We start from the raw sequence: 12,112 nt of genomic DNA, 5'->3' as shown, positions 1-12,112 counted from the left end.
TAAATGAGCTTGTAGCTTTTAAAGTTGTACTTTGGTTTTTAGAAAAAAGATTGTTTATCATTCAGTTGAACAAGGAGTTCACATACAAAATTTCCAAATCCTACTGAGTGTTGGTGCATACATATAACCTGTGTTTTAACTCATTTTATGGTAATAGATAGTAGAGTACCTTGAATCTATATCCATTTATATTTTGTTAGTATATTGTCAGACTATATATGTAATGCTGGTTTTGTTTAGCATAGTGTTGCAAAATAGCCTTGATATGTTCATTATGGAAGAATTAAGGTAAACCAAGTATCATGCCTCACTTACAAAGGGAAAATTTTTCAACATTTGGAACTAATCAGAATAACCCTTAAAAATCTGGAAATACTTAATACTAAATGTAAAACCTAAAACTTAAAATAGAGATAATCAGTAGGGATTGAAAATCTAGTTTTTATACTCACTTCTAATAGAATCTAGTGTCATAAATTATATAAAATTAGAAGTAGCAGATTGTAGGAGAATGGGGCTAATAAAGTAGATAGTGATGTGGAATGACATCTGGCAGGAAAAGAGAATAAAAATTTCCTAAAAGACTCTGTCATATTAAGCCCCTTTACCTTTTCCTTGTGCCACCTCATTAGTTAGATCATCACTGTATCAGAAAAATGTTAATTTACATTAGTAATGATAACTTTTTAAGTACCTTTTTTCAGCCGTCCTAAACAGATTTTCAGAAATATTTTTCTTTAAAGGGTGAAAAGTTTTAAAAATATTTTTGTAAAGAGTTAGGCTTGTGTTATTACTTAATGTGGAGAACCTCATTCCCTTCATAATGTCAAATAGAAGATATTTTTGTTACATCCAATGGAAAATGTACTGGAATGAAAACTGAAATTGTGCAGATCTTTAAAGCTCAGTTTAAGTTACCTATACTAGCATTGGCTAATAATAATATGTAGATAGGTAGATTCCCAGTTGATCATTTACAAAGTATCAAGCTCATTTCTGATATAACCCTACTACAAATAGTTGGTGTGCATAACTATCTATCTACTTGTCAATGCTAGTATATATGTGCTGGAATTTTATAATAAATTTGATCCCATTTTGAATTTAGTATCTTAAAAATAAATCGAACGAGTCTCATCCCTGGAGAAAATACTGTTTTCTTCCAGAATTATGCAGATACTTTCATAAAGTTGTTATAGCAGCCTCTGGGAGAGCAGCAGCATGGAATAAGCTTTCCTAGTAATTACTCTTATTTAAATTTGTTTTATTCTTTATTTGCTATACTAGACTTTTAGAGCAAGAATTTGTTCTGTAAAAGTGATTTTTTATTTTTTAGGATGGAAAATGAAATCCTTTTGTATGATACTTTTGAAGTTTAAATCTTTTAAAGTTTGTTTTCAGTGATTATATTTTAAAACTAGTAGATGACTTTTTTTCTCTCTTTAATAGCAATGATCAAAGCTGAAGAAAGCAGGTAAGCAATTTTGGACATCAATTTTTATTGACGAATTTGGTCTCTCCTATAATATCCTTGTGTTTGCTCAATTTTCTTTGTAATACAAGTAATGATTTAACATGTTAGGCTTGATATTTTGATGTCCTTGTAGCATTTTGTTGAGGAAAAATTAGGGAGGGGGATATTTACTCAATTTGATGCTTTGCTATACAGTGATTATTAGAATTTGTACTGTATGCCTTACAAATTAAGAAGACTGTGTTACAGAATAGTCCAAAATTCAGTTTGAGTTGATGAGGGAATGGACGAAACATATCTGTGTATCTCTTCCTTTACACAGGGTTTCCTCTAAATGGGTGAATTGGAGAAAATTCAAAGTTCTTAGAGAACTTTTTAATATGGGTCATATTTCATGGTGTAATACAATCTGATAGATTGGGTATTTTATAAATGTGAATGCTTACTGAACTTTTGAGTGCCTGTAATACGTTACCATGAGTGTTAATGGAATTAAAGTAGTACAGTTATATTCTGTGGTTTTAAAATCTTTTTTAATGGGTTTGGCATTTCTTGCTGTTTTTTCCTTCAATTATTTCTTATTATTTGATTTTATGACAATTTTAAAGCTAGCTTTATTTAGCTTTCTGATTACAATAATGAAATGACCAGTGTTCTCTTTTTTTAATGTATAGTAAGCAAGAAGAGTGCACCACAACATCAACAGCCCCAGTCCCTACAACAGAAATTCCGACCACAATGAGCACCATGGCTGCTGCAGAAGCAGCAGCTGCTGTTGTTGCAGCTGCAGCAGCAGCAGCAGCTGCAGCAGCTGCAGCCAATGCTAATGCTTCCACTTCTACTTCTAATACTGTCAGTGGAACTGTTCCAGTTGTTCCTGAGCCTGAAGTTACTTCCATTGTTGCTACTGTTGTAGATAATGAGAATACAGTAACTATTTCAACTGAGGAACAAGCACAACTTACTAGTACCCCTGCTATTCAGGATCAAAGTGTGGAAGTATCCAGTAATACTGGAGAAGAAACATCTAAGCAAGAAACTGTAGCTGAGTAAGTTTAGTAACTTGTCTTCTAAAAATCAGTACCAGATTTCATTAATAAAAGTAGTTGCCAGTTTAGTGGCCATAAATTGTTTAAATAAATTTTTTTGAGAATCGTAATATCAAGCCGTTAAGATAGTTGATCAGTTTTCAGGCTGAATTTTGGAGGGTTATGCCAGCAAACTTGAAATTTTTAGTTCGCTGAAATTTTAACAAGTAGAGCCAAGGCTGGGGAGTTGGGGCACAAATCTGAAAGATTGCCAAAAACCTTAGTAAGCAAGATACATCATATCTTGATGCAATATTTTACATGAGAGCAGTGCAGAAATTCATGATTAACAGACTCAATATTTTCAGTTAAGATAGGTGTACTGTTTCTTCTTTGGTTATTGGTGTTTTGGGTTTCAGCCTCCTATAAATCAGTTTTAAAAATACAGCTTTGTAGAAAAAGGAATTATGGGGGGGGGAAAAGCAGTTTATGGCTAGGCATGGTGGCTCACACCTGTAATCCCAGCACTTTGGGAGGACCAGGCAGGAGGATCATTTGAGGCCAAGAGTTTAATGTCAACTTGGGCAACATAGCAAGACCCTCTCTCTACAAAAAATTTAAAAATCAGCCAGCACTTTTAACCTCAACTACTGGGGAGGCTGAGGCAGGAGGGTCACTGAGCCTAGGAGTTCAAGGCTGCAGTGAGCTATGATTATACCGCCGCACTCCAGCCTGGGTGAGAGAGCAAGGCCACCCTTTTTTTTTCTTTTTTTTGACACAGGGTCTCCCTCTGTCATCCAGGCTGGAATGCAGTGGCGTGATCAGGGCTCACTGCATCCTCGACCTCCTGGGCTCAAGCGATTCTGCCACCTCAGTCTCCTCCTGAGTAGCTGGGACTGCAGGCACATGCACCATGCCTAGCTCATTGGCCTGCCTCAGCCTCCCAAAATGCTGGGATTTTTCTACCTGGCCAAGGAAAAAAGGCAATTTACAGAGAAAGAAAGTTGTCTAGGAAGTATATGAAAAGCCATTCAGCCATAATAATAAAGAAATACAAGTTAAAATAATATTGTGATTATTTTTCTAAGTGAAAATCAAGTAGAGAAACATTTAAAAGATAACACCAGATATAAGAAAACTCTCATTTCACTCTTAGACTAAAGTAATACAACTTTTTAATAAAACAAAGCTGTATCTGTCAAGAGTTCACAGTTTGTGTGTACTTGCATAACCTGTAGTCTAGTACAGTTTATATGGCTGTGCTTTATAGAGCTTTAGAAAGTGAGATCAAGCTAAATTTCTTGACTTTAAGGGTGCCCTCATGTTTTTTTTAAAAAAATAGTTAACCGTAAGCTCATTATCCAAACATGATTATCCATCTTAATATTTAAGCGTGTTGCCTTCATCCATCCATCCCTTATTTTAAGTGTTCTTTTGTTGTTCGTATGTTAGTTTCCCAAAGTCAAAATAGATTGATAACCTTTTCTGATGCTTAAAACGTTTTAAAAGAAATCCGTATGGCGTATTTGAAGGCATGAAAATGAAATTAACATTTTCTCTACATTTAAGATACATGAATATATATCTAATATATCAGAGACATCTTCCACATTGATAGAAATGTGTACCCGTCATGTCTGGTGATGGGTTACTATCATTTGATTGTGCATGAATGGAAGTGCTCCCCTATCCGTAGATACTTAGGCTTTTTGGAATAATTTTATTTTGCATCTTGTCGTACTGAAACGTTTCATCAATAATGTTTTCCATAAGTTTAACATTAAATAGTTGTTCCCTGCTTTTTTCATTCCGACATTTCCTTGCTATAGTGCCTGAGTCATTATAATATGCTTTTGATTTTAATTACTATAATAGAGATCATTTTTTGTCAGTATCTACTACAGTGTCTCTTTGCATCAGCATTCTACTTAAAGTATTTTTTTTTCATCCCCCGACCCCCACCCCATACATTCCCTTATTATGTAGAAAGAAATGTAAGGCTTATACAATTTTTTCTTGTCAGGAAGACCCCCAATTATTAAACAAGTTAGTGATTCTGGGTAGTATTAATTTTTGTTTGACATCAGTATTCAGCACACTTTTTCATGAAATATCAGATTGGAAATATTTTTGGGTTATTTGTGTCATATAGTCTTTATATAGTGACTCAAATCAGCTGTGGTAGCACAGTCAGCGATAAACAATCTGTAAACAAATGAACATGGGCATTTTCAAGTAAAACTAGAATTACAAAAATTAATAGGCTGAATTTGACTAGTGGGTTGTAGTTTGTCAATCCTGATTTAGATTGATCCTTACATCTTATTAATCTTCACCCTTGCCCAAATCCTTAGAGTTATTGCAGCACTAATGTGGAACCAGTGAATGAGTTTAATAAGCCATTTAAAACTATTAACCTGTGGGCCAGAGGAGCTAGTGTCTTAAGTCAGTTAAACGTTTATTTTGTCATTTATCCAGGGTCTTAAAAACTGATTTAATAACTGAAGTTTTATGAAACTATTATCTTTATTTCTTTGTCTTCAGATAAGTGTTTTTTTTAGAGTTCATATAGCTTTTATCCTAAATGTCAAATTTTAATTCAACATCAAACATTTAAACAGTTTAGGCATTATTTTTCTAAATGAAACAAAAATTTATTTAATTCATAACTACCACATTTGAATTTCTCTCTAGTTTTACTCCCAAAAAGGAAGAGGAGGAGAGCCAACCAGCAAAGAAAACATACACTTGGAATACAAAGGAGGAGGCAAAGCAAGCTTTTAAAGAATTATTGAAAGAAAAGGTATTAATATTGCAGATTTTTATTGTTTAACTTTTTGACATCACATATATATTACAGATTTTTATGTGATGCATAATATTTACCCAATAAATGACGTTACTCTTTAAACTTTGATGGTATTGATGATACCAGTCTCGTGAACTGTTGAACTGAAAAGCAACTAAATGTGTCTTGTTTTTTTTTTTTGAAGAACACTTGTGAAACTGACTTTCAACACAAAAACTATTGTGTACAAGGTATTACACAAGCACATTTCTACCCAATATTTAATGTAAGGGGTTTTAAAATTCATAATAATTATCTTTTATCAGTAGTCTAAGAAAAAAGCATTTATGCTCTATTTAAATTTCAGTTAAAGTTTTCATTTTAGTTCATAGGTGTATTACACAGATTTGCCTTCAATAAAAAACTATTTTTTTAAAACTTGTTCAAACTCCTGCAAATGGAAATGCTTGATATTTGCAGTGAGTATTATACTTGGTTCCTGTTATGTGACTTAAACTCTTCTTGTGTGAAATTTTAATTTTTCATTTAAATGATTTTCAGCGGGTACCATCAAATGCTTCATGGGAGCAAGCCATGAAAATGATTATTAATGATCCACGATACAGGTAATACTTCAGCTTTTTTTTACTTTTCAGTTTGAGCATAGCAAGCCTAACACATTTAAAGTTGTATAGAAAGAGAAAACATTTAACTCTGTTGACATCTGTTTAGGATACCAAGTATAGAGTTGTTTTATGTCTAATAACCAAAAAGTCAGTCAAACAATTTACCCTGCTACATATAAAATAATAATTATTTTAAAAGTAGAAATTACTTTCTCCAATCATTTCTTGTCTTTAATAAATTTTTGAAATTTTTAAAATTTATATATGTAAACAATTTTATTTTTTTCAAATCACTAATATTTGATTCTTTTGCCTGTGTCTACTCTTATATGGTATTTTTATATTAGTGCTTTGGCAAAGTTAAGTGAAAAAAAGCAAGCCTTTAATGCCTATAAAGTCCAGACAGAAAAAGAAGAAAAAGAAGAAGCAAGATCAAAGTACAAAGAGGCTAAGGAATCCTTTCAGCGTTTTCTTGAAAATCATGAGAAAATGACTTCTACAACCAGATACAAGTAAGATGTTGAATGTTGCATGGCTTATATTTACTACATTGTTGTTTGTGTCGTACTTTTTTGCCATGTGCAGTAGCTGATCCAGAGCTCATTAAATAAAACTAGATAATTATGAATGTGGAAGCTTCATGAGGTACCAAATAAATCTGTAGTTAAATGTAGAATTTAACTTGTAGACTTACTAAGTTTTTTAGAGACTGGAAGAAGGGGAGAAAGATTGAATTCAATAATCAAGTTGGAGGCTAGACGTGGTGGCTCACACCTATAATCCCTACTATTTGTGAGGCCAAGGCAAGCAGATGGCTTGAGCCCAGGAGTTCAAGACCAGCCTTGGCAACATGGTAAAACCTTGTTTATAGGGGAAAAAAAGAAAAATACAAAAATTAGCCAAGCATGGTGGCACGTGCCTGTAGTCCCAGCTCCTTGGGAGGCTGAGGTAGAAAAATCACTTGAGCCTGGGAAGGCTTCAGTGAGCCATAATTGCACCACTGCACTCCAGGGTGACAGCGAGACCCTGTCTCAAAAAACAAACAAAAAACAGAAAAGAAAAATCAAATTTGATTGCCTTTTACTTAAAAACATTGACATTATTGATCTTTGTGGAGTAAAAAGAGGCGGTTTTCATTACGTAGGCATAGCATTTTGGATAATTGTTTTATATAGCATTCTTCATTTTAGATTGCTTATGTAAAATTGTGGATAATTTAATGTTAAAAGTTTTTCGATATGTTATTAAGCCTATTTTCTGTATGTACTTCTTTGTTTTCCTTAGTATTCCAGAGAAGTCTGTAATTTAGTTCTGTCAGCAGTTTGGTAGTCTTGTGTGGCTGCCACTAGATACAGAGGTAGTCTAGACTATAAGCAGTGCCTAATGTGAATTATCTCCTCTATCTCTAACGAGAGAGGGAGGCATGTGCTATTTTTTTTTTTTTCATAATTATCCAGGAGTTTGCCTTTAATATTTTTGTGAACTTCGAATAGAAAGTATTCATTTTGTAGTTTTAAATTTAGTTTAAAAATTGGTTAAGATTAATTTTTATTGTATAATATAATTTTTTAACATAGAAAAGCAGAGCAAATGTTTGGAGAGATGGAAGTTTGGAATGCAATATCAGAACGTGATCGTCTTGAAATCTACGAAGATGTTTTGTTCTTTCTTTCAAAAAAAGAAAAGGTATTCTTAGTTACTGGTATTTATAGATAACACAAGATGTTTCCTCATTCTCAGGAAGATTGGTTTTAAAATGTGTACGTTTTTGTGGCTTAGTTTATCCAGTTTATGTGGTATAGCAGATTATTTATTGGAAGTAACATTTAAAGATGGAATGTGTAACTTCTATAATAAGCTTCTTTATCATTCATGTAGCGTATTAAGTACTGATGTAGACTCAGTGGGTAATTCAGCTATTTGTATTGTCATTAATTGGCTATCTTAAACACTCACTTTGAAAAAGAAGGTACCTTTTTTGCTCATTAGGTTTAAAAATGCTGGGTTTTTTTGCTTATAACAAACATGATTGGTACAAGAATGACAGCAGTGTGCAGTGGTTTCTACAAAACTTACAACATTTTAAAATACCTATTTCACTCCTGTCTCTTTTTCATTGTGCACTGTTATATTTTATGTTTTCTAGTTTTCAAGGAACACATAGATGCAAGTATTATCAAATTTAAACATAGCTGAAGGTCATTGAAGACTTTAGCATTTACCTGCAATGTGACTTGTCCATGGTAACCTTAGTTTTTGTCTGTAATGCTTAGTGGTAGAAAGGTTTATGTAGTGGGGAATGTATGGGGGAAAAGCTGAAAACATGGTTTCCAGATTCTAGCTTTTAGAAGGAGGTGGAAAATGTGAAGCTAAGTACCAAAGCCAAGTGCTTAGGCAAGAGCAAGCAAAGTCAGCAGTGTGGCCATTTAAAGTAAATGAAATTTACTTGAAATTTGATTTAACCTTTGAAATTTGGTCATCCATTAGAATATAAAGCCTTCACTAATTGCAATTTAAGTATCTTAATTTCTTGGAACTTTGAAACATATATATTCATACTTCTGCTATAGGAACAAGCAAAGCAGTTGCGAAAGAGAAATTGGGAAGCCTTAAAAAACATACTTGACAACATGGCTAATGTAACATACTCTACCACTTGGTCTGAAGCCCAGCAGTATCTGATGGATAATCCAACTTTTGCAGAAGATGAGGAGTTACAAAGTAAGAATAATGGCTAAGAGAAATAGTTTTAAATAGTGTCCTCCAGCAGCGAAGAATTATTTTCACTTTTTATATGAGATAACTAACTGAATTTTATGCAGTTGTTGGTTCATTTCTGAAAAAGTGTTTTATTTATTTCCGAATAGGATATTTCTTTCTGATTGAGTTTGTGATTCATGACAAAATGTTTTTTCAAATTTAAAGTAGCTTTATCAGGTAATACTTGAAATATTTAAATTATAGGTCAAATTTGAAATCATGCTTAGCCATTTGTATGTAACTTGGTAAGAACTAAATGAATTACCGCATTTTACTCGTGTTTTTTTGTGGTAATAACATTACAGATTTGTAAAAAAAAGAAAATGTATTAGAATTATCTTACATTAGGCTTCCCTAAGTATTCTTTCTGAGTTAACCAATTGCTTTTTAAATTATAGCTTTCTCAGCTACCTCTCTAAAAGTCATGCTTCAGTAGATTTTTTTTATAGGGTGCACAGTTCTATACTAAGCTCTTGGAATAATTATGATATTGCAAACAGATTTTATCATAACACTTTTATTTTCATTAGTTTTGCCATATGCACGTCCTTTGTTTTATCCTATGACATGTTTCAGAGTGCCTTTTATTGAGTTCTTTGTGAAATTTTCCTTAAAACTTTCCTATGCAGATGATTACAAATCATATTGAGTTTAAATACAAGTTTGTTTGTTTGTTTGTTTAGAGACGGGGTCTTGCTGTGTTGCCTAGGCTAGTCTTGAACTCCTGGGCTCAAGCAGTCCTCCCACCTCAGCCTTCCAAAGTGTTGAGATTACAGGCATGAGCCACCTCACCCTAGCCTAGCTAAAAGTATTTTTGACAGGTGATTTTGAAATTTTGGGGGATCTAATGCAAATAAACTACTTGTTGACATTTGACACTTTAAATTTTAACTGGCAAATACTTTAGATATGGACAAAGAAGATGCATTAATTTGCTTTGAAGAACACATTCGGGCTTTAGAAAAGGAGGAAGAAGAAGAAAAACAGAAGAGTTTGCTAAGAGAAAGGAGACGACAGCGAAAAAATAGGGAATCTTTCCAGGTAAAAGAAAAAGCTCTTTTCTAGCTTAGTTTTATATTATACTTACAGAACTTGAACAGTAATATAAAGAATTTTGAGACAACTGTTCCCAGATCATAGACTTAGGCTTTGTGAGGACTTATACACATTTAACTCTTTAAGTTCTACAGATGAACATTGATAAATGAGGTTTCGGTTGGGGAAAACAACAGGAGAGATGACTGGAAACAAGATATGTGTGGTGAGTCAGTAGTAGATGATACTTAGTTTCTAGAGGACAAAGGGACTGCTAGGGTATAGTTTGGGGATGGGCCATAATTTCTTAAACACTAAAAAAAGGACCTGGGATTGCATGTTTTTCAGCTAGTAGTTTATTTTCATCTTAAAGTATCATTTTTATTTTCAGAGATAGAAAATATCATGGAGCAATGAATTTTTTGCATTTCATATCTCACCCATTTCAATAATAATTGTAATAGCTAATGTTCTTTGATTGCTTACTGTCAATACAATTTATGTTTACAATCTCAATTTTTATGACAGTCTTATCTTATAAGGGTTCTTACTGTTTTTGTTACATAAGTTTATATAACTAAGGAAATGAAGAGGTGAAGTGACTTGCCCAAGTTCAACAGTTGCTGAATAGTGAAGCCAGAATTTGAATCCATGCAGTTTTGATTACAGAGTCTCTTCCATTAACCATTGTATTAGGGTGAATGCTAGGTTACAATGGCTTGAATTTTAAGTTTTTTTCTTGAAATAACAGTCTTTTTGGTCTAGGGCAGGGCATATTGCCATCCCCTAAGGCAGAGGTTCTCAAAATTCAGTGTGTATTAGAATGACGTAGAGGACTTTTTAAAAATTTCTTCTGGCTGGGCACAGTGGCTCATGCCCATAATCCCAGCACTTTGGGAGGCTGAGGCTGGCAATTGCTTGAGTCCAGAAGTTCAAGACCAGCCTGGGCAACATGATGAAACCCGCTCCCTACTAAAAATACAAAAATAATAATAATAATTAGCTGGGTGTGGTGGTGCACGCCTGTAGCCCCAGCTACTCAGGAGGCTGAGATGGGAGAACCTGAGCCCAGGAGGTCAAGACTGCAGTGAGCTGTGATGGCGCCATTGCACTCTAGACTGTGCGAAAGAGCGAGATCCTGTCTCAAAAAAAAAAGAAAAATTATTCCCACTATGCCAAAGGTTACTAACCATCTTAAACGCCACAGCCAGTAGAATGATTTCGGTCCTTATTCAATGAAAACCTAACATTTACTACTCTTGATGGGTTCCTTTATCTTAGTGACTTCCTAGACTATCATATTCTACAATGGTTAAAAACACAAATTGTTTGGCCTTACCTGAAGAATTTGAATTAGTAAGTCTGGGTTGTAGTCTGAAAATTTACATTTCTAAATTTCCAGGTGGTATCGATACTGTTGGACCATACTTTGAGAAGCATTGCCCTAGCGTGTTAACCTTCTCTGCAGAGTTAGGGGTATGCTGCCCCCATTTCACATTTTAACTTGGAAAAAGTCGAAAGAACAGTTCTTTTTTAAAGCTAATGATTTAGAAGTTCTGCTCACCTCCTTCATTTGGGTTCAGTTGCTGAGAATTTAGTCACATGGCCACAACTAGCTACACAAAGGAGGCTAGAAAACTTAGCTTTTAGCTAAGCAGCCATGTGCCCAGGAAGAAGGGGAGGACAGATATTTAGGAGGGCTATTATACACTCTTCCACAACCTAAGCTTTAACGTCTCTGGTGAAGGTTTTGCAGTGGTTTAAAATAAGGAGACATGTGAAAAAATAATAATACAGTGAAAATAAGATGGAAATCTGGGTCATAGAAAATATGAGACTATAACGTAAACAATACTGAAGGTGGAGACTATGAGGCGAAATTTTGATGTAAAGTCTGCACGGTTCCGCAAATAAGCCTAAATGTGGCTTTGAATCAGATTGCTATGTGTCTAGCATAGTTTCTGATTACTACTAATAAAATTGGTGTTAAGTATGTTATATTAATATTCTTTCAGATATTCAGCCTGGTAATTTTCCTGTTCTGCTACTTCAAAAGATTTATTTAAGACTTTAGTGAAATGAATTAAAAGAGAAGATTGGCATTAGACAATAAAATATAATTAATGGAGAGCATCTCAGTACTTATGGTTATGATGATGACTATTTTTATTTAGTGTTCATTTGCTAATCAGAAAATTCATCACGTCTATGACGAGGAAACTATGACTTTGTTTTTCTTATGTCTTAAAACTGGTATTTGAAGTCAATGTCGTCTGGAAAGGATTGATCTGAGGCTTTCAAGGAGAACCAGAGGAATGTATAGTGTCTCAGAAGCCAAGAGTTTGGAGTTTTAAGATAAAGCATGATCCCCAGATGCACAGAATCAGTATCACCTGGGAAA

General features: G+C 33.9%; 1 protein-coding gene across 15 annotated transcripts in view; it reads left to right on the top strand.

Annotated features, from left to right (window-relative positions):
- The window catches only part of PRPF40A (pre-mRNA processing factor 40 homolog A), a 64,450-nt gene that overhangs the window by 39,741 nt on the left and 12,597 nt on the right, over positions 1 to 12,112 (top strand). For all 15 annotated transcript variants that reach the window (XM_028830710.2, XM_028830709.2, XM_015110126.3 and 12 more), the window contains 8 exons: positions 1,450 to 1,474; positions 2,149 to 2,523; positions 5,197 to 5,305; positions 5,852 to 5,916; positions 6,264 to 6,428; positions 7,494 to 7,602; positions 8,487 to 8,637; positions 9,584 to 9,717. In XM_028830710.2, coding sequence (XP_028686543.2) covers positions 1,450 to 1,474; positions 2,149 to 2,523; positions 5,197 to 5,305; positions 5,852 to 5,916; positions 6,264 to 6,428; positions 7,494 to 7,602; positions 8,487 to 8,637; positions 9,584 to 9,717 — 1,133 coding nt within the window. The remainder of the gene's footprint in view (positions 1 to 1,449; positions 1,475 to 2,148; positions 2,524 to 5,196; positions 5,306 to 5,851; positions 5,917 to 6,263; positions 6,429 to 7,493; positions 7,603 to 8,486; positions 8,638 to 9,583; positions 9,718 to 12,112) is intronic.

The sequence above is a fragment of the Macaca mulatta genome, chromosome 12 (genome assembly GCF_049350105.2).
Source record: "Macaca mulatta isolate MMU2019108-1 chromosome 12, T2T-MMU8v2.0, whole genome shotgun sequence".
Taxonomy (NCBI): domain Eukaryota; kingdom Metazoa; phylum Chordata; class Mammalia; order Primates; family Cercopithecidae; genus Macaca; species Macaca mulatta.
Note: the sequence above shows the minus strand (reverse complement) of the source record. Positions and strands in the feature narration are given on the sequence as shown.